Below are 23,289 nucleotides of genomic sequence, written 5' to 3'. Positions count from 1 at the left end.
TCTGCACAACCATGGTACTGCTGTAAGCTTCAATCCTATATCTCTCAGTTTGCTCAAGCTGTCAATAATTCATGATGACTATATCAGGCAAACACATTGCACCCCACTCATTGGTACACTCATTTCTCTTGTAGGACACAGTATCAGCAGGACCTAAGCCAAGTCAATCATGCGAGTCTCCATATCCATAGAAACAACAATGCACACTACCATTGGAAAAGCTTCACTGAGGCCGTGGAAAGCAGTGGGGCTGAAACTATTTAAAGATGACTGTATCTTCTAACTTCATCTTCCTTCTCATATTCAATTTCTTCTTTATCGAACAATTACTACTTACCTAGATGATGCAAGCATACAATACCCACAGTTGCTCCACCTCAAGCATACCCTTGTGGCTCTCTTTATTCAGAAACCCAGGAGCTATCACCTGATCAGTCAGTGGTGAAAAAGGAGAAAGAGACAGCAAAGAAAAGCAAGAAGAAAGTGAAAGAAGAAGGGAGCTATTTGGAGAAACAATGTCACACACTCCCATACTCACCATAGTCAGCTCAGCTCAACAACTGTCCCAGTTTACACTTCGGAGATAGAAAAGAGATGGAATCTTACATCAGACACAAGGAGCCTGTGCAGGACAAAATGCCAGCTCTCAAAGAGCAAGGCCATTCTGGAGCTTACTGCAGTAATATTAAATAGGGATTTCAACGGGGCAGCGTACAGCAAAATGATGCTCAATGCACTGACACACCTGCCAGAAAGCCTGTGGTCATTTCAGGGAGCAAGAGACAGTGTCATCTTCGCGCAGAGCTTTGCAGAACCTATCCTTTCCAGCAAGAAAATGGTTGCAAACCCTATTAGAACACTTGCAGGGCCTAGTAAGTTGGATGATGTATCAGCTTCCTTTACAGAACCAAAGCAAAGCACCCAAACTCTGAGTGCTGTGGTGAAAGCTCAGACTGAAGTCCTGAAAATGCAGATTTCTCTTTGAAGCTCAGTCTGCCACCATCATAACTGTGGATGTCAATGCTCAAAAGGCATGGTGTCTCAAAAGTACCAGTGTTCCATGGAGCTTGAAATTGCTGTCTTCCCCTGTCTTGCGTTTAATGCTATACCATCATTCCCTTTGCCATTGCTGGTCAGTCAGCCAATCCAGGCTCCTGCACCAACGTTGAAATGGTATTGTCATAAGTTAGGTCTTCCAGGGCCAGATCTTTGAAATCAGAGTGATGTTCATCATCATGTGCCAAATTACTCTCTGTATGTTGAATTCAGCAACTTTAAATAACTGTACAATTCACTAAACACTTCTGATTAAGTATCAACCAGTTAAAAACTAATAAGTAACTAATCTGAAAGTTGCTGATGATTTCTTTAAATGTTCTGTTATTTTTATTCATTTGTGTAGTATAAGAATTGCTTACAAGGAGTCAGTGAGTTCCAGTACTGCACTATAAGTGTGTCTGAACTGTGCCATGTTGATGTGGTGAGGCTGGTACTTTGCTGATATCAGATTCTGTAGTCAGAGGGTGTAGATGGGTCACTGCCTTTGGAGCAGGATTTGGATTTTGGGGAATGATGGCCAAGGTGGATGCCTGGAAAAGATCCAGAGAGCACTGGGCATAAGGTACCCACTCAGATATTTATATCAAGAATTGGTCTATCTACTTCCTCTCCAACAATTGGGAAGATAGAAACCTGCATGTTTTTCTTTAAACATTGCCATTAGCAACTTGCTATGAAAGAAGTGAGATTAAGTAAGAATGAGATGCTAATGCATGCAGAAAGTTACCTTGCTGCCCTCTAATAATGAGATTCTGATCTAGCCATTGAAACCTTCAGTCGATAATTGAATTTTAATTTCTTTACATTAGGAATCTAGTCTTCTCATCTCATCATATTTTCCCAAGTGTCCTGCCATTGTCCATATCATTCAGTGGCTGGGAAAGGCCTATTTAGCCATTGAGTTCAGGACAATTTGAGATGGGCCACAAATGCTGGCCTTGGCAGAGATGTCTACAACCTGTGAAAAACAAGAAAACTCACACACAGTAGGGATAAGCTCTCATGTGAGACAGATGGATCTGTAAAAGAGTCTTTAGCTTATCTAAAAGAAGGTAAATAGGATTTGGTAGTCAGGATGCAAGTTCTTTACCACAGAGTTCGCAGCCTCTGACCTGATCATTGTGCAGGTTGGTATAGTTAGGTTCTGATCAATGGTGACTCCTCCAGAATGTTGTTGGGAAATTGAGCAATGGTAACAACATGGAATGTGAAGGGGAGATGATTGGATTCTTTGTGGTTGCGGCTGATGAGTATTTGACATTTGTTTAGCACAAATACCACTCGATAGTTTGTTTTTTAGAATCCCAACAACGTGGGAACAGGCAATCTGGCCCAACAAGCTCACACCAGCCCCCCGAAGAGCATCCCACCACCCCCATTACTCTACATTTTCCCTGACTAATGCTGCTAGCCTACACATCCCTGAACATTAATCCTGTGGGAGGAAACCAGAGCACCTGGAGGAAACCCACACAGACAGTCGACCGAGGCTGGAATTGAATCCGGGTCCCTAGTGCTGTGAGGTAGCAGTGCTAACCACTGAGCCACCAAGCCACCCATTCTCAGACCAACTCTGAATAGTTTTGCTTCATGTGGGCCTGAAGTGCTACAACAATGACCAGCAAATATTCTCACTTCTAACTTTATGATAGAGTGAAGGCCACTGAGGAAGCAGCTGAAGATGGTTGTCACAGGTCATTGGAAAACTCCGGCGGTGATGGCTGGGCTAACGTGATTTTTCTCTAACACTCAAAATCGTATTTTTTTGTTTCATGTATAACTCCAGCCAATGCAAGTTCTCCCTCCATTCCTTGATGCTATAATTAGTCAAATGCTTTGTCAATATCAAGGCTGGTCAGTCATCTCATCTTCAGAATTCTATTTTTTCTTCATTTTTGAGCAAAGGCTGTGATAAGCACATAAGCTGCATTGTCCTGGTTTGGCAATTAGTGTACTGATGGAAACTCCTGTTTTAAGAACATAGAACATCAAACATTACAGTGCAGCAGTGGCCCTTCGGCCCTCGTTGCACCGACTCGTGGAACCAATCTGAAGCCTATCTATCTTATACTATTCCATTTTCATCCATACGCCCATCCAATGACCATTTAAATGCACTTAAAGTTGGTGAGCCTCCTACAAAGAATCTTACCATTAGCCCAGTAGTCTGTATTCCTGTTCCTCTTTCCAAAGTGAATCACCTCATAATTATCCACTTCAAACTCCATTTGCCACCTCTCAACCCAGCTCTGCAGCTTATCTATGTCCCACTTGTAATCTGCAACATCCTTTGGCACTGTCCACAACCCCACCAACCTTACTGTCATCTGCAAATTTACTAACTTATCCTTCTATGCCCTCATCCACGTCATTTATACAAATGACGAACAGTAGTGGACCCAAAACAGATCCTTGCAGTACACCACTAGTAACTGAACTCCAGGATGTACATTTCAAATCAACAACCACCCTCAGTCTTCTTTCAGCTAGCCAATTTCTTATCCAAACCGTCAAATCACACTCAATCCCATGCCTCCGTATTTTCTGCAATAGCCTACTATGGGGATCCTTATCAAAAGCCTTACTGAAATCCATATTCAGCACATCAACAGTTTTATCCTCATCCACCTGTTTGGTCACCTTCTCAAAGAACTCAACAAGGTTTGTGAGGCACAACCTACCCTTCACAAAACCGTGTTGACTATCCCTAATCAACTTATTCCTTTCTAGATAACTAAAAATCCTATCTCTTATGACCTTTTCCAACATTTTGCCCACAACCAAGGTAAGGTTCACTGATCTATAATTACCCAGGGTTGTCTCTACTCCCCTCCTTGAACAAGGGGTCAACATTTGCTATCGTCCAGTCTTCTGGCACTATTCCTATAGACAATGATGACGTAAAGATCAAAGTCAAAGGCTCTGCAATCTCCTCCCTGGCTTGCGAGCAAATCCTAGGATAAATCCCATCTGGCCCAGGGGACTTATCTATTTACACACTTTCCAGAATTGCTAACACCTCCTTCTTGTGAACTTTAATCTCATCTAGTCTAGTATTTAGTTTTATTGAGCAACTTCTTGGAACTAAAATTTGTGGAATTTTAAATACTGGCAGCAGTTTAATCTGGAATACATATGTTATAATGTCAATGTCTGACTAATTTTACTTGAGGTTTAAATGGCCTGAGGTGGTATAAATGTATCTTAGGTATTTTCTTATCAATCTATTCAGAGATACTACTTCACACCAGGGCAGGTGGGACTTGAACTCCACCTCCTGGCTCAGAGGTAAACAAACATATCCTAGAGTCTCAAATTTGCCTTTCAATTCTCAGAATCATTGGAAAAACATAACTATCATCCAATAGGCCCTTCAAGTTTGTTCCATTATTTTCCTCCATGTGGATTTTTTTTGACTTTCTACTTTCTGGTGGAATCTATAGTATTTATTGTTCATATTTTAAGTCTCTATTGTATCTTCCACCAAAATAATCAGTACAGATTTTGCTGGAACAATTATATAATATTTTACACTAATAGACAGAAAACAGACGGGTGGGTGGAATTGATCCAATTGGGGTGTGGTTAAGCACTGCAACACTAGAATGTTGCAAATAAAAAATACTTATCAACTAATTACAGCCATATGCTGCTTATCTTATGTTCATTAGCCTGTAGCAATTCTTGTTAATTCATTTAAACATATCAAGAATTGTGAGTAAAAAACAGTTCTGCTTTCTGAAAATAATTTTGGATTTGCATTTAGGGTTTTAACCATCTGCAGTTGTTCAAGTCTAATACGTGAAGCCACAAGAGGATTGTAGTGAGACTGGAACTAGGTTTTCAAATTGCGGAACACAAATACGTTTAAGTGTCATAGTTGAACAATATCAGCTCTCCCTATTAAAACAAAGGAGGACATTTTTCTCTCAAGTGTCATCAGAGTGTGGAATTCGTCTTCCAAGAATGTAATGGAGGCTGTGTCTTTAAATTTATTCAAGGTTGAATTAGGTAGATTTTTGATTGACAATGGAGATAAGAGTCATTTCAGAAGGCAGTTGGAAGTCAACCACATTTCTATGGTCTGGAGTTATATGTACATCAGATTGGTTAAGGATGGCTGATTTCCTTTGTAAAGAACATTAGTGAATTAAATAGGTTTTAATGACAATCAATGATAGTCTCAGTGGTAATAATGAAACTAACTTTCAATTTCAGATTTTATTAATTTGTATTTACGTTACACTAGATGCTGTGGTCAGATTTGAATGAATGTCTCCAGAGCAATAGCCCGGACTTCCCAATTACTAATCCAGGGTCATACAGCTATAGAATCATAGTCTTGTCCAACATGGAAATAGACCCCTCGATCCAACTCGTTCAGATATCCTAAACTGATCTAGTCCCATTTTTCTTTTAGGTTAGATTCCCTACAGTGTGGAAACAGGCCCTTTAGTCCAACAAATCCACACTGACCCTCTGAAGAGTGACCCACCCAGACCCATTTCCCTCTGGCTAATGCACCTAACACTACAGGCAATTTAGCATGGCCAATCCATCTGACCTGCACATCTTTGGACTGTGGGAGGAAACCCACGCAGACACCCGAAGCAGAATGTGCAAACTCCACATAGTCACCCGAAGCTAGAATTGAACCTGGGTCCCTGGTGTTGTGAGGCTGCAGTGCTAACCACTGAGCCACTGTGCCCGCCCCCCCCAGATGCACTTGGCCCATATCCCTTACACCCTTCCTATTCATTTACCCATCCAGATGCCTTGTAATTGTACCAGCCTTTGCCATTTCCTCTATCAGCTCATTTCATACATGCACCACCCTCAGCATGTAATAGAGGGATCACCATGACACTACCATGAGCCCCATGAGTCTTCCTGGGGTGTGAATCTAGGACACCAGACTCAAAAGATACCCTGCATAACCCCAACCAATGGATTATTGTGGCTTCTCTATTCTATCGCCACAAATTTTGAAATTAATGAACCTGGTCATGTCAAGCTGTGGCTCAGTGGTTGCAGTTTTATCGCAGAGTTCAGAGACTGTGGCATTTTTCCAACTCCATACTTGAATCCATAATCCATGCTGACATGCGCAGTGCAGTCCCACAGTACTGTTCTTTCAGATAAAAGGTTAAAGCAAAGTTCTATTTGTTCTTTCATGAGGGTATCAGAAATCCCTGAAAAACACAGAAGTGGTCCTAAAATTTCATTTAGATTTTGGAAATAAGGAACCATTGTTTTCAGTACCTCTTCCAAACTCCACTCCCTAGCTACCAAGTCTATCCTTCTTTCTCGCAGCAATCTGAGATTAAGCCAAACTGTTTGCAAACTCATGTGTTATATTTACTCCCGAAATGAGCTTCTGACATCAGATTCACAGCATCACCAAATCTGCCTTCATCTAACATTCATCATACCCCACAACCTCCTCCAGTTCTGGCCTCTCGAGCATCCTCCATTTTAATATGCTGTTAGCGATTAGACCTTGTTGTCAAGGTCCTTACTCGGTAAAATCCTCCCTAAACGTCATCACCTTACTGCTCCTCCATCATGATGATCTTGAAAAGCTACCTCTTGGACCAAAGTTTAAGTAATTAAACCTAATATTGCCCATATTGTTTCAGTAAAGCACATGTTTTTCATACATAAGTTATGTATCAATACAATTTGCTGGATTCTGGCCAATAGTTTTCCCTAACTGACATCACCAAGATAGATTATGTGATTATATCCAGTTAATCAAATCTCTCTCTCTCTACAGACATTTACTGACCTATTGTGTGGTTCATGTATTTTATATTTTTTTTATTTTAAATTTCCATCATCTGCAGAATTTTGCATTTGATCACTGTTGTTTGTGGAAGTCCACATTGTGCAAGTTCTGCTGCCTTTCCTACATTACAACAGTAACTACATTTTTATCAAACAGATCATTTGCTGGATTATACCTGGAATGTGTGGATTGTTTTATGAGAATATATTGGACAGGCAGGGCTGATTTCTACTGGAGTTCAAAAGAGTCAGAATGATGTGTCGCAGATCCTGAAAGTTCTTCACAAGGTCAACATGGAAAGGATGTCTCTTCTTGTGGGTCAGTCCAGAACTAGGGGATACTGCTTTAATATTAGAGGTCTTGTTTTCAGGAAATAGATGAGTTTTCTTTTCCTCTCTGAGGGTTGTGCAACCTCAGAAGACTGGAGATGCGGTCATTAAATAATTTTAAGAAAGAAAATGTACAGATTATTGTTAGGCAGAAGGATTAGAAGTTATTGGGGAAACAAGGGATATGAAATTCAAAACAATACATCTTATTGGATGGTGGTGCAGGCTGGACGTACTGACTGGTCTACTTCTGCTCCTAATTTATATCTTTGGGTGTTTCATGTGATGCTCCTACTATCTGGGTGAAGGGAGCTTTATGCATATGCAAGTCACCCCCATCAGTACACTGCCTCTCCATTCTGATCATCATCTCTCCATTTGCCTCTCTAATCAAAATGGGACAGTCAAGCTGCAGATTGGTAATACAGGGGCACAGGGTGCATCACAGCTCCAGGCTAAACTCTCACAGTAACTTGCAGGAGGTTTGGCCTGCATGCAATGTTCATGCCCCTTAACATATAAACACATTCTGGCATTTGTGAATAAACTCCCAGCTATGGACAAACAGCACCATTGCCATGTGGGTACCTCTGGAGGCTGGAGGGCTGAAGGATATATCCTGACTTAAAACGTCTGGAGTGGAGTCGAAAGCCAGACAGATGTCTAAGTGTGTCATATTTCCAGAAAATCCTGCAAGCAAGTCAACATCACGTATAATTGTTTTTTGAAAACAGTGAGAGCATTATTTTATTTACGATGTTTTACATTCCTTTGGACTCAACCAGAAGGTCAAGAAGGGGACTCCCATGTGTGTGCGCAATCAAAGGTTTTCATAAACTTTAATGTAAAATCAAAATATTGCGGAGCCTGAAATAAAATCCAAAAGTTCTGGAGAAGATCAGCAGTGCTGGCAGCATCTGTTGAGAGAGAAATTGACAATTAATGTTCAAACTTAATGGTCCATTGGAACTGAGGCAAGGTGAAAATGTTATTGTTTCTAACTGTACTAGGGCAGGAGCAAGTGAAACAAAGGGAAAGCCAGGGGAAAGTCAAAAGGGAGTCATACTGATTGTGGGGAATAGCTGAAAGCAAACCAGGTACCTTGGGAGGGGGTGGAGTTAAGGAATTTTTCAATTGGAGATCCATGTTCAGTGGAGTTTCACCTATAATTGGGCCTTGCAAAGTTCATAGGCAAGTATAATTATTCAACCCAGAATAATTATATTCTGCACAGAACAAATTGTTTTGTATTCACCCACTTTTTGAAAGAAATGAAGTTGAATAATAGTAGGTTATATTTCTGTTTGAAATAGCAAATGCTCTAAAAGCATATCAAAAAAGCTACAGCCTTTAAAAGAAACCCTTCAATACTATCCTTTCATATTTCTTCAAAATGTTTTTGTTCAATATGCAGCGATATAATTGGCTTATTTCTTTTTAACTCAACTGTCCCTACACAGTGTTGAAGCATTTTTAGGACAAACCAAAGGATATCAAGATGTTTTCAATGTTAGTAAATGGTAAGTCTTTCAGTAATAGTGGCAAACTAAGCCTACACAATAATTACCACATTCTCACAATATAATAGTTAAAACTTTATCAGAGTCCCTAGGCATTCTCCACCTTGATATTTTTCTTCCAGTCATTTTAGACTTACTAAATAATTTTCCCCAATCTGTCCATCCACCTAAACAAGGGGAAGACAATAGCTTAATTAAACTACACACAGTTTCTATATAAGGGCTTATGAAACCTTAAGTAAAACAAAAATTTAATGATTAATGTACCTGATTTTCACCCCCTGTAAATTTTTCCTTCTTTTGTTTGAGAATTTAAATGATTTCTGCTAAATAAATAGTCATAACAACTCAACCCGAGTTTCCTTTAAAGTTGGGGATGTTGCTAAAACTCAAGGCAGTCTTGACAAATACAATGGACGTTGATCTATTGGTTACTGCTTTCTTTTTGCTGCTACTCTATCTACCTGCAGATGTCTAAGCACTGTACTGGGGCTAATTCTTTCCAATAAATTTGAACTCATGTAGATGTGGTGTTCAGGCTGTGTTTAATTTTTAGTTGCTAACTAATTCATTTAGGACAAGGAAGTTAATTCAGCACTGATTTAATTGTCAGAATGTATTCATTCTCCAGTTTAAAGCTGTTGTTAAACACCGAGCAGAGCTATCAGAATTAATGAGTTGCACAGTAGCTATTACCTCAAGAATGTGAATTTTGGCAAGTTCTGAAGCAGGGCTGTTCCATCACGTCTTGCAATTTCTAGCAAGAAGAAGAGTAACAACAAAAGAAAATGATAGTCTAGATGATACGAGGTCATGAAAGGCAAATTCTCATTGTGCTGTACTAAGAAGAAGCTCATAAATTCATAGAATACTGCACTGAGGAAGTAATTTGACCTTTTTTGTCTGCACCAGCTCTCAGAATCAACTCCAATTCCATTGGTCCCATTCCTGCCTCTTTCTTACAATCCTACAACTTTTTAATCTTTTTAAAATTGGTCCTTATACAGTTCCCGTTAGCTCAGTAGACTGGACAGCTGGTTTGTATTTCAGGGTGATGCCAACAGCATAGGTTCATTACCCACTCTGGCCGAGGTTATCATAAACAATTGTCCTTCTCAAACTCTCCCATTGCCTGAGGTGCGTTGGCCCTCAGGTTAAACCTGACTTACCTCTCTAATGAGAGAGTAGCCCTATGGTCCAATAGGACTATGGCCACTTTACGTTTCCCTTTATCCAATTCCCTTTTGATTGAATCTGCCTCTGCATCATACTTTCACTGAGTGAATTTCTGATCCTATCTATTCATAGCTGATAAAGCTTTTACTCATTTTGCCACTGCTTCTTTTTGAGTGTTAATTGCAAATTAGTATTCTCGGGTTCAACTCCTTCCTGAGCAGGACAGTTTCTCCCTATCTATTCTATCTAGATCATTCATGGCTTTGTACAAGTTTATCAAATATTCTCTCAAAACTTCCCTTCTTGATAGAGAACAGCCTTAGGATTTCCAATCTCACTTTGTAATTTAAGTCCTTCTTAAGATCATGTTCGCAAGTTATTTCTGGACACTCTCCAAAGCTTTCAAGTTGAGGTTTTGGATGAAGGTTTGCTCACTGAGCTAGAAGATTTGCTTTCAGATGTTACCCAATAAGGTGACGAAACATCTGAAAACAAACCTTCTAGCTCAGCGAGCAAACCTTCATCCATTGGATACAATACTCTAATTGTGGTCTTACCAGTTGTTATGACTCACTGGGATATAGCACTAGAAATCAAGCTCCACTTTAATTGAATTGTCACAGAAGTTAAAGATTTTTTGAAGTTCACAATTTAACTGATTTTCATATCCAGGTTAGTAGAAATCACAAGCTACGTTTCTGTGCTGAACAAGAACTACTACTTATTACAAGTAATTAGACCCTAGCTACAGTTAAATAGTTATAAACCATTGGCAATTAACACTACTAATTAAAGCACTCATCTCCTTATAAACTCCTCTTTTGCACAGACACACATAAATGACAGAATGCCAAAAGGGGTAAGTAGATTATGGGCAAAGGGTGAAAAGTGGAAAGATAGTACAGTAGCTTTTGGTCCCAGGATCTATGGCTAAGATGATCTTTAAGATTCTTCTGTTAACCAGCACGTTGCTTCAGTTCCCTTGCTCTATTGCTTGCATTGGTTGGTAACGGACACAAATTGGCTGTCTTAGCAGTTAAAAGTCATAATTAAACAATTGCAGGAAAGAGTAATTGATTTTCTTCCGGTTTGTGTGTTTTTTGACTGCACAAAACTGAAAGACAGCTCCTGAGCTGGGGAAAATCTTCTCTCTCCCCACAACTTGCTCCCAGTTCCAAGCTGCTTGTTCATCCAAGAACTAATCATTCTTAAAAATTCTTATTTTCAGGCAAAAATATCTGTTAGTGATAACTGGACAGTAGTCCATACACTAATCAACTTCTTGTTGCCAACAAAAGCTGCATCTGTACAAACCCTCCGCTCCATATCATCTGTACAATCCCTCTGCTCCAAATCATCTGTACAACCTTTCTGCTCCAAATCATCTGCAATTTAAACTTCAACTATTGCTTGTTCAAATAGTTATTTGCACATGCTTGACATGGGTGTCAGGTTACTTGCTTCCAAAACATACAGCTATCCTTTCAAAACACTAGTTTTAGAAACGTTCTTTCTCAATTCAGTCCACAAGTTTCAGAAACACAAATGAAAAAGACATGGAACAAAAAAAAAATCAAAGGACCAAGGATGCTGGATATCAGAAATTGATAGGAGCACTCAGCAGGTCTGGCAGCATCTGCAGAGAGAAAGCAAAATTAATATTTTGGGTGTGCTGAAGATGGGTCACTGGATCTGAAACGATAACTCTGCTTTCTCTCTGCAGATGCTGCCAGCCTGCTGAGTGTTTCTAACAATTTCTGATTTTGTTAAAAAAAAACATGGTCCTTACACAGTGCTGTATGAAGACTTAACATAATTTTCTTCCTCTTTTGAAGCCTTGAAACCAGTCTGCCTTTTTGAAACAATTCCTCCCTGGTGCATTCAATAATTTCTGCACATATGCACTCAGGTCTCTCTGTTCCTGCACCCCATGTAAAATTGTAGCCTTAGTTTATTTTTCACTCCTTGTTCTTCCTACCAAAATTAATCACTATATTTCTTTGTAGTAAATCTCATCTGTTGTATGTTCACCCAGTCCATAAGCCCTATGTCCTCTTGAGGTTAATTTCTACCCTCCTCACAATTCATAATGCACTGAAGTTTTTTGAAATCTATACATTTTTAAATTGTGACACATAACCCAAGTCTAGGCCATTAATGTAATATTAATATTAACTGTGATCCCTTTACTGAGTTCTGGGGAACCCCGTTGTACATTTAGCTCAGTCCAAAAAGAAATGAAGAAGAGACTAAACATAGTTCAATCTCATGTTGTTCATTTCCTTTCTCTTTTGACAATAATAAAACATATTTTTGAATAACCACTTGAAACACTGCACTTGCTGGAAGTCAGCAGAAGCCATAGCAATGCATTTTGGCATGTCAGAGACTTCAAACACTTTGTCTAATTTGACTCTTGCCTAAATATCTAAAAATGCTCTTCTTGGGCCAAGTTCCTAAAGTCTTTCTTTCTAATTTTGCACTCAGGTTTCATACCAAGATTTCAGTGACAAATTGAGTGCAAGTAAATTTTGGCTCAACAGGAATATGAGCACAAGTTTGTGGTACTTCCTGGAAATGGATCTGCAGTCAAGCAGATGAGTGCAGATTCATAGCTCCTTGAAAGTGGAGCCACAGGTAGATAGGATAGTGAAGAATGTGTTTGGTATGCTTTCCTTTATTGGTCAGAGTATTGAGTACAGGAGTTGGGAGGTCATGTTGCGGCTGTACAGGACATTGGTTAGGCCACTGTTGGAATGCGTGCAATTCTGGTCTCCTTCCTATCGGAAAGCTGTTGTGAAACTTGAAAGAGTTCAGAAATAACTTACAAGGATTTGCCAGGGTTGGAAGATTTCAGCTATAGGGAGATGCTGACGGGGCTGGGGCAATTTCCACTGGAGCGTCGGAGGCGGAGGGGTGACCTTAGAGAGGTTTACAAATTTATGAGGGGCTTGGATTGGGTAAATAGGCAAAGTCTTTTCCCTTGGGTTGGGGAGTCCAGAACTAGAGGGTATAGGTTTAGGGTGAGAGGGAAAGATATAAAAGAGACAAATGGAGCAACTTTTTCATGCAGAGGGTGGTACATGTATGGGAAGAGTTGCCAGAGGAAGCGATAGATGCTGGTACAATTGCAACATTAGCCACTGGGATACATGAACATCAAACAGCCACCAAAAGACATGACCCACTATCACTATTATCCTTACATACAGACGAAGAAAGACATCATTTTGACTGGAACAACACATCCATCCTAGGACAGGCTAAACAGAGACATGCACTGGAATTCCTAAAAGCCTGGCATACAATCTGGAACTCCATCAATAAACACATCGATTTGGATCCCATTTACCAACCTCTGAGAAAAAGACCCAGAAATGATATCACCCACCATAATAGACCAAGACACACAAATAGCAAGTGGGACAGAACACCAGTGCTTCACCAGAAACTCACTGATGATGTTACCCAGCATGGTGACGAAACATCTGAAAACAAACCTGCCAGCTCAGCGAGCAAACTTCCAACCTGAACCCCAACCTGAGCTACAAATCTTCTCAAAAATCACAGGCAGATATATTTTTGTTAGCTTGGGGAATCATGGGTTCTCAAAGATGGTTCCAAATGTGGAATTACAAAAACATTCAGATCAGCCTTGGGTTTTATTGAATTGCAGAGCTGGGGCTAAATGCTCTGTTACTGTTCCTATTTCTTATCTTTGTGTGTTTGTAAAAATGATACAGTAAAAGTAATTCAAAAATGAGGATTACTACATCAGAAATTATACATTATGAATTTCCAGAGTCAAAGAGTGTAGTGTTGGAAAAGCACAGCCAGTCAGGCAGTATCTGAGGAGCAGGAAAGTCGACACCACGAGCATAAGCTTTACATCAGGAATGATGGATGCTGACTGACCAGCTGTGCTTTTGCAGTACTACACTCTTCGACTCTGATCTCTATCATCTGCAGTCCTCACTTTCTCCATTATGAATTTCCATACTAAATAATGTAATTATGTAGGGGAATGCAGTGTACTGCTGTTCATTCAACTAGTTCCTGCAGGTTTGATCTATAAAATGCTCCCATAACACAAATCATTTGTATGAATCACAGAAATTCCTGAAAGGTTCAGGTATTCACATCTCTTGAAAAATACAACTATTTTATTTAGTTTGGGGAACTGCTTCATTTGAGGTTTTTGAAGCTACAGGTTGCAAAATAAAGTCCATATGACCATAATGGGTCACTAATAGCAGCCAAATATTCAGGATCATTAAAATACACATAAGCAATGTTGTACAATTGCTATAAATACATTTCTTTAAAATATAGTGCTGAAATACTTGGCATATGCCAAATGATATGAATATAATGGCAATGATATTTTATAGTCTAAATATTTGAGGGATTTGAAAGGAAAAATAATTAATCAATATTATCCCACTTTAAATTCCAAAATATGTACACTTCGATTCTTGGCATTCACAAAGTAACTAATTTAAATTCAGAAGAAACCTAACTAGCCTTTTAGACTCAGAGTTACATTTCCCTTCCCAGGACTTGAGTTGTGTTTCTAGAGTGTTAGCACCTCCACGCTCCAAAGCAAGTCTGCACCCACTCATGTCAACCCAACCAACTCTGTAAGGGTATTCAATTGATGCACAGTGTAACCGGCCCAATGAAATGCTGACACCTGCTATCATTCATGTGCATCTGTTCAGCCTTATCTAGGGCATTCTGCACCACACACCCACTTGTCACTAGCAATGTAAATAAGCAGCAGGTGATAGGAAGTAAGAGTTGGCCTATTTACAAAACTGCAAACTATGTAATTATGTTCAGAATGGCCTTTTTATATTGAAAAAGGTAGTCTTGACCCTAAACCCTTCACTCAACATTAATCACCAATCCATGCCCTACAAAACCCCACAACAAGAATCCTAATGTTTTACATCTTATGCACCATCCTTTTCTGAGACCTAACATGGAGGAAGAAGCTCTGAGATTGCAAGATAAGCTGGACTCAATTAAAGGCACTGCAATGGCTTTAAGAATATCTGCATATCATTATGCAATTTTATCACAACTGGCTTAAAACCCTCAAACCTAAGGAAAGCTTAATCAATTCTACCACAGAGCCCTCCCTAGTTTCTATATAAGTGGAATCTGCAAAACAAACACAGACCAAATGATTCTTGTTGATTTCCCATGTTGATGCTCTCATACATTTTGTGGGATTTCAGAGAGACCTCTGAATTAAAATGTCTCAAGCCATATTTCTGAAGCAGTAAGTTAGTCTTCTCATTCATCTCATTACCTGGAATAAAACTTAGCAACTAGGATTTTCTTAAATTTAAGATTGATTTTAACATGTACTCAAACAACATTAATATTGTAAAATACTAGCCCTGAATTTGCTGAAAGAGTTATTGCAAGTTTAAAGTTATTGCAATCATTCTTAGTATATAAATAACCCAACAATTCATAGTGAGGAAGATTGCCTTGATTTGCAAATTGCCAGGAAGATTTGTGCCAGTCTGCCATTAATCTTGTGAAATGGACAATTTCCTAGTGATCTGGGGCTGGTACATAACAGTAAGACCCTTTCTAATAATGAGATTTATGTTCTTGCATTGTCACTTGATCTCTCTAAACCCAGAAAGAAACAACTGAAATTGAGAGTTTCATTCCTGCAGGTTCTTGTTCCTGTTTGAACTGTTTTCACCTGATTTATTTCTGTCATTTGTTTCTTTCCCTCTCCTTACATTTCTCCAAAGAGATCCACTGTTGGTTCTGTCATTCATGAAAGTCACCAGATGCCTGGTTACCATTGAGAGATCACGCTTACACCAGTTCTTGGGCAAAAAAAATATTTTGAACTGAGGTCCAAGGGAAACAACAATCTAATAAACTGCACAACACTCTCCTTTTCCAGAAAATTGTGTAAATCGATGAAGTTACCTTACCTTAGCTGGCATCTTCTCTTTTTGTAGCAGTGGCAACTGAACACAAGTACAACTGTCAGAATTGTTACCAGTACAACAACAATCCAAATATGGTGACGGGAGTTAATTGATGTGTGTGCTACAGGGAGAAAAAAATGAAAATATAAGTGGCATAGTTGAAAATTGGAATTAAATACTCAGGGAATGGGAGACCATTTCTTGCAAACCTCATCTATCAGAAATTTTACAGACGAGTCTGCTGGGAGCAGATTACAGATGGGGAGGAAGCCCCTTATATCACCTGACATGGGCCTCAGGTGAGGTTTCTCCACCCTGGATACTCCTTCCGTGCCTGATATTGCCATTACGACCCCTCTACCCATCATGTCCAGGTTTTCCATTCTGTATGTCGTGTTGTGTCTTACGGTCAGTATACTTCAAAGAGAGATACTCATGATATCCTAATGAATGCATGATAGCATCAAAGTGTGAGACCGAAGGTTATAAGAATCTCAGATTCCCTCCTATCCTGGGAATCATTTACAGTATAGCATGCTATGCTGTTTCCTCTTTAACGTAATAGTTTAATATGAGTCCAAACTGATGTGCCTGTGAATGTAATATTTGTATGTATTCTGGACGTAAGTTTGCTTGTTGAGCTGCAAGGTTCATTTTCAGACATTTCGCCACCATACTAGATAACCTCCTGTGTGAGCTTCTGGTCTATATATAGATGAGTTGTAATAAACTATTGTTGGATTATTCAAAGCTGAAAATGTGTTGCTGGTCAAAGCACAGCAGGCCAGGCAGCATCTCAGGAATAGGGAATTCGACGTTTCGAGCATAAGCCCTTCATCAGGATCCTGATGAAGGGCTTATGCTCGAAACGTCGAATTCCCTATTCCTGAGATGCTGCCTGGCCTGCTGTGCTTTGACCAGCAACACATTTTCAGCTGTGATCTCCAGCATCTGCAGACCTCATTTTTTTACTCTTGGATTATTCAAAACCACAGTATCTACATCTATTTTCAAGTGTTACAAGAGTTAACATTAGCATTCCCACATCAGGTAAAATACCCTGTCGGAGGCAAAACCCAAATAAATGTCCTGGCAACAAGACTCCACATTTTGGATTGCAGCATTTTAAATTGGAGGACTGCCGGTATTCCCACCATTGATAATCACTATTGGTGGTGTTGAAGTACCAACAGAGCTGCCAACCAATCAGATTGAGTCAGTTTTGAAGTGGCAATTCTACCTGAGTAAAAGGTGGGTATTCCACCTCCAGCCAATTGAACTCCTGTGTGTTCAACGACTATGGGACATCCTGATCAATGGGAATGCATTACATTCTCTGCCGAATCTTTGATGGCACAGGAAACCATGCCATCTGAAAATTTCTGCTCATTGTGTGTTATTTTTCTTCTTGTAGTATTATTGGCTATGAATTTGGATCAGATAATCCTGGTTTCAAGTTAGTCATTTAGTAATTTTAACATGTAAATATTGTTCCAGAAATTATTTTTTTTTAAATGGAAATCATTTTTTCCCACCACCTTTATCTACATTTTGATTTAAAATTTACAAAGAAATTACTTCATCGGGAGATCAAAGAAAATAAGAAAAAGTCTATCTCCTCTTTAATTGAATTTTGCATGCAGTGCACTGTAATATTGCCAAGATACTGGCGCCAGCAGCAGGGAAAAGTTTAAAATATGTCACGGGCCAATTTCCTGCTTTGTCTAGGAGAAACAAAGGAAGCTTGACTTATGTCAATCACATTTCAGGTTTCCTCACATATAAAGTAGTGATCAGAAAATGCAGATTGTGGAAACCCTGAGAAAGAGAAGTACCAGGAGTAAGAGAGAATATGAGAAGCACAGTGTTAAATTAAAATGCAAAACCTTGAAGTTTATAAACTCTGGATTATTACCTGAACTTCCTGTAAATTATCATAGAGGACATGAAATTAGAGAAGTGAATGCGTGGCTCAAAGACTGGTCTGGGAGAAGTCATTAAACATTTTTATGGCAGAATGGAAGATAAGAGTACTGGCATAAGGTCAACAATGTGAATTGTAAACTCTAAATCATATCCTACATAGACAATTTCTGATCTGCTAAATATTTACAGTAATTTTGTTTTTTATTTAACTCATTGATACTGTAATGAAGTTCACTTTCCTGGATTCAAGCTTTTTAAATATACTTATTTATAGTCAGTCTTACCACGTAGAGTGAGGCATGTCTTCCCGATGTTTTGGCCAGTTCTTGATGTATTAAAGATACAGTGATAACATCCTTCATCTTCAAGCCTTACCCCAGACAGTATAATGGTTGATACTTGTACCTTTGTTGGCTTGAAAACAGCTCTACCACTAAATGGCACAGAAAAATTGCCTCCATTTGTTTCACTAAATGTAGCAATATTATCCTCCGATTGGCCATTTAACTTCTGCCAAGTGACCTGTCGAATATCTTTTGAATATGAAGTACAGCTGAAGGTTACATTTCCACCTAAAACTGCTGTGATATTCTGTGTCTCCACATTTACATCCTTTTCTGTGAAATGGAAAGAAAAAATAAACAGTATAAATTGTTACATAAATAATTTTCAGCAAAGTATTTATCCCTGAAACATTTTGAAGTTTTCATACTGCAGTGGACAATTATATCAGTGGGTTTCAGCTGGGGCATGCTCACCTCTGAGTCAGAGTTGGTTCAAGTTGCATTCTGGAAACTGACTCTGCCCCTGTCAGTTGTGTACTGAGAGACTACTGCACTATTGGAGCTGCTGTCTTTCAGGTAAGATGCTAGATACTGGCATCATCTACCTTTTCTGTAGAAAATAAGAGATACTATGATGCTTGATGAAGAATGGGCAGGTTTACCATCTGGTCAATATTAATGCCCCTGCCAACTACATTAGAACAGATTATTTATTCATCCATTTTCTCAATTCACGACCGGCAAACCAAAAGGTTTTATATTCTGTAAGATGCTATTACCAAAGCCTTTGCTTCTTTTTCTGAATATAGTCAGAAGGAATAGAAGTATTGAACATCATCTTCAGTGGGAAGATTACCTTATCCATTGTGTATGACTGCCATCTCCACTATCCTGTTGGCCACAGTTTGATTAAAAACAAGGCTCAATTATATTTGGCTTTCTCATTATGTAAGGATTAATTTTAAGGCCCATGTGCTTGAAATATCATCCACTTTCCTAAATTCTGTGTATTTTTCAGCATTTTTTGGTCCCACGTTACTGCATTATAATTGATCCAATTATTCTTTCAATTCAAACTACAATGCCTTAAGGTCTGTAATATTATTTCTGGCCAGATTTAGCAGCATTAATGGCAAAGAAAAACTGATAGAAAATTAAATAATAAATTTAATATGTTTCCCCCAAGTTTCTGTGGTACTTTCCAATTCCTACCAAAAATTTCAGGAAAAGTATTGAGACTGATTTTTGTGGCAATTTGGCTGTTGCTTGTTAAGAGTTTGTTAGTGAGCTGTGACAGAAATATCTGGTATTATTCTGATGCTTTTAAAGTGTGTGTTTCTTAACATGTTCTCTGGGACAGAAATGCAAAACAGCCTGCTTACATTGATGAGCAGAAACTGTGTTGAACCTCTGATTCACTGCTCAGATATATTTTTCCTTTTAGCAAATTAGATATTTCAACTTCTAAATCGTAAATCATTATAATTAAGCTGGAATCAAGACATTAACATTTATACAACTTTCAATGGAAATAGACAATGTATGCAACTTTCAAGATGTAAAACATGCTTTACATTGTAACGTTGAAACTATTTCAAGGGAAAAAGTAAGATATGCATAAATAGATTACTGAATTCAAACAGGAAGCAAGTTTCATGTAATTTTACTTTGTCCACATGTGATAGTGGATATGTGGGACAAAGAAATTATGAATTTCAGGTCAATAATTGCAATTAGAAAGAAAATTAATCAGTTAAATGTCGAGAGAATTGAAGAGATCTAATTAATTCACAAAGGGGGGAAAGTGTGACCTTGGTTGTTGAATGAGAAAATCCTGACTGATGTAGTCATATATGGACTGTGAAAGGAGATGGTTTGGTGCACAAACAATCGTTTTGATTTCAAACTTTCTCATATTCTTATCTGTGTTAGTCTTACCAAGCACAATCAGGCAGGTTGTCCCAGTCTTATGGCCAGCAAGGAATGTAGTGAAAATACATTTATAACATCCTTCATCTTCAAGCATTACTCCAGACACTACAAGAGTGGACACTTGCAGTTTTGATTGGATGAAGGCAGCTTTACCACTAAACGACTCAAGTATATAAGCTCCATTTTTTTCACTAAATGTGGCAATATTATCCTTAGATTGACCACGTAACCTTTGCCAGGTGACTTGTACAATATCTTTAAAATGTAAAGTGCAGTTGAAGGTAACATTTCCACCTAAAAGTGCTGTCACAGTCTCCTCGGTCTCCACATTTGGAAGATTTCCTGTGAATGCAAGAAAAATATAGCAAAACACGTAAATACTTCCATACCATCTGTGGAGTTTCAATATTAAATTATTCAGCGGTTTTCAAATTGTAGTGAACCAACCATGGCTCAGCAATCATATGTTGGAGTCAAAAGAGATGATAAATCAATGCAAGCTTCCATCTGCCTCTCAGGTAATATAAGAGATGCCAGAGCACTATTTGTAAAAGATCAAACAGGTTAGCCTGTGTCCAGGATAATATTGATCCTTCAAATAATATAGAACCATAGAATCCCTGCAGTGCAGAAAGGGGCCATTTGGCCCATCAAATCAAAGAGCATCCCACCCTATCCCAGTATTTACCATGGCTAACTCAACTTGTCTACACATTCCTAGACACCAATGGGCAATTTAGGGTGACCAATCCACTTAATCTGCACATCTTTAGACTGTGGGAAGAAACCAGAGCGCTGGAGGAAACTCACAGACACTGGGAGAACATGCAAACTCCACACAGACAGTCGTCCCAAGTCTGGAATCAAACCCAGGTCCCCGGTGGTGTGAGGCAGCAAATCACTAGTCACCATGCCACCCCCATATCGTTGAAACAGATTAGCTAACCATTATTGAATTACTGTTTGGAGGACACTTGTTTGCAAAAATTGCCTGTTGCATTTCCTACTTTCCAACAGTTAATATATTCAACTACTCTTAACTGACTGTAAAGCACTTGGAAAATTCTGAAATACTGAAGTAATTTATATTAATGACAATGCACATTAAACTTTTACTCAAATTATTATATCTAAACAAACTGTTTCTTCAAACATTATTAGATTCTGGTGTATCAGCTGGAAAATATTTCCTTTGTGCTTACATGTGAGCTTGAAAAACTTGCACCTGTCTGTTTAGATAACTCACTGTCATTCACAACAAATGACATTGGAAATTGTTTAATTCATGTAAGCACAGTCTACGTTCCGAGCTGAACTATTCGTGCAGAAACCATGTAGAAGTTTTCTGATTCAAAGTAACAACTTTGATTGATACCTTTACTAGACAATTACCATACACAACCAGGAACAAATAATTCTTAGTTCAAGATTATCTTCCAGCACCAGTGTTAGACCAGCTCACTTGATCCCTGGTATTAGCACAAACCCAAACACTTTGGGGTTCAACTCGCATGCACAGAAGACTTTCAGCAAAATTAACACTATTAGGAAGGAGTCTACCATTAGCTGGGCTTGAAATTCCAGCTGCACTGTGGAAAAGATGGCTAGGTTGTTATTGCAGCAAAGATCCTCTGCAAATTAAGGAAAATAATGAGCCAAATAGGGTTCTCAACAAGATTGGCTATATTCCTATAGGTTCCATTGCTTGATCTTCCATGCCCAATCAAACAGCCCATTTTCTCCATCTCAAAAAGTTTGGGAACTAGTACATTCATGTTCTTCAGGACAATTTGTTTTACATCTCTGATTAACAACCCCACACCTCCCACCACTCAAGGCTTCTCTGAGCAATGTTATGGAGATTATTTTTAATTTCTAGACATTTCAGATCAATCCTGGAAGATTGGTGTTATGTTATTTTTCTTATTGTAAATGTATCAACCATACACAACTGCTTATCTGGGTTCCTGTGGCTTGCAAGCTGATTACAAGATGATGTGACAAAAATCATGTCTTGTATCAAGGTTGTAGTGATTGCCAGTAAGAAATGAATCCTTAAGAATGTACATACATGATTTCAAGACAATCAGAGACTGCAATGGAGGATATCATATTGGACTCTGGGTACTAACCACTGATGGCTTGTGCTTGGTGTAGTTCACTGTCACTTTTCAATTAATAGTGGTAGAGGGTAGACACTAGACTCTGAAGGAGAAGAGGCACCTGTCTTGCATAGTGTAATTTATTGCACGATAGCAAATTCTAGTTGGGCATAATTATAAATATCAGGAGCCTGAGATGATGACTCATCTATCTCCATTGGGGTCTTGTGCAAGATTATCTGATCTTCTACTCAAAAGATTGTTGCAATGTGAGATTAGTTGAGATGAATACATCTTCAACTTTAAAACAGTGGATAGTATAAAGACCTAGCATTGGATGATTGGTAAATAACCTTGCTTAAGCAATCCACTTCATGGTTTGAATATCTTTACTCAGACTCTAATCTGGCAATACTCTATTGTGTTTTTCCTTGCTCTTTCTCTTCTTTCAGACCATATTACCAAGATCCACATACTATATCCCCTCCATTATCAAATTTATTTTTTCTGCATTTATTGACTTTTAACACAAGGCTTACATTACTATATGCGAATAAAACAAATTGCATGGAGCAAAACAAAAATGCCAGGACTGGCAGAATTTATGGGCTATTGCCCAGATACAACACACTTGAACTCATGTTTAATTCCAGAAAACACATAGTTAATGGGGAGTGTTGTTGAATAGAGAGACCTAGGGGTTCAGATAACTACTTCCTCGAAGATTGTGTCAGAAATAGATAGGGTCATAAAGAAGGCATTTGGCACGCTTGCCTTCATTGATCTGAGTACAGGAATTGGGATGTCATGTTATGGTTGTACAGGACAATGGTGAAGCCACTTTTGGAGTACTGTGTACAGTTTTGGTCACCATGCTATGGGAAGGATATTATTAAATTGGAGAGAGTGCAGAGCATTTGAGTTGGAAGGAGAGGCTGGATTGGCTGGGACCATTTTCACTGGAGCATAGAAGCTTGAGGGGTGACCTTATAGAGGTTTATTAAAATCATGAGGGATATGGTTAGGATGAAGAACAATGGTCTTTTCCTTATGGTAGGGGAGTTCAAAACTATAATTTTAAGGTGAAAGAAGAAACATTTGAAAAGGATTTGAGGGGCAACATTTTCACACAGCAGATGGTGCGTACACAGAATAAATGCAGAGGAAGTGGTAGATGCAGGTACAGTTATGACATTTAAAAGACATTTGG

The 23,289-nt window shown here is 38.8% G+C and overlaps 1 protein-coding gene across 2 annotated transcripts in view; it reads right to left on the bottom strand.

Moving 5' to 3' along the window:
- Positions 1–7,984: 7,984 nt before the first annotated feature.
- Positions 7,985–23,289, bottom strand: part of LOC132820746 (nectin-1-like) — a 54,687-nt gene continuing 39,382 nt past the window's right edge. For both annotated transcript variants that reach the window (XM_060833020.1, XM_060833019.1), the window contains exons 2-6: positions 19,984–20,319; positions 18,046–18,378; positions 15,839–15,956; positions 9,393–9,453; positions 7,985–8,093 (exon numbers count right to left, since the gene is read on the bottom strand). In XM_060833020.1, coding sequence (XP_060689003.1) covers positions 9,438–9,453; positions 15,839–15,956; positions 18,046–18,378; positions 19,984–20,319 — 803 coding nt within the window. In that variant the 3' untranslated portion in view covers positions 7,985–8,093; positions 9,393–9,437. The remainder of the gene's footprint in view (positions 8,094–9,392; positions 9,454–15,838; positions 15,957–18,045; positions 18,379–19,983; positions 20,320–23,289) is intronic.

The sequence above is a fragment of the Hemiscyllium ocellatum genome, chromosome 12 (assembly GCF_020745735.1).
Source record: "Hemiscyllium ocellatum isolate sHemOce1 chromosome 12, sHemOce1.pat.X.cur, whole genome shotgun sequence".
Taxonomy (NCBI): domain Eukaryota; kingdom Metazoa; phylum Chordata; class Chondrichthyes; order Orectolobiformes; family Hemiscylliidae; genus Hemiscyllium; species Hemiscyllium ocellatum.
The sequence above is the reverse complement of the archived record's forward strand: the minus strand, read 5'-3'. Positions and strand labels throughout refer to the sequence as shown.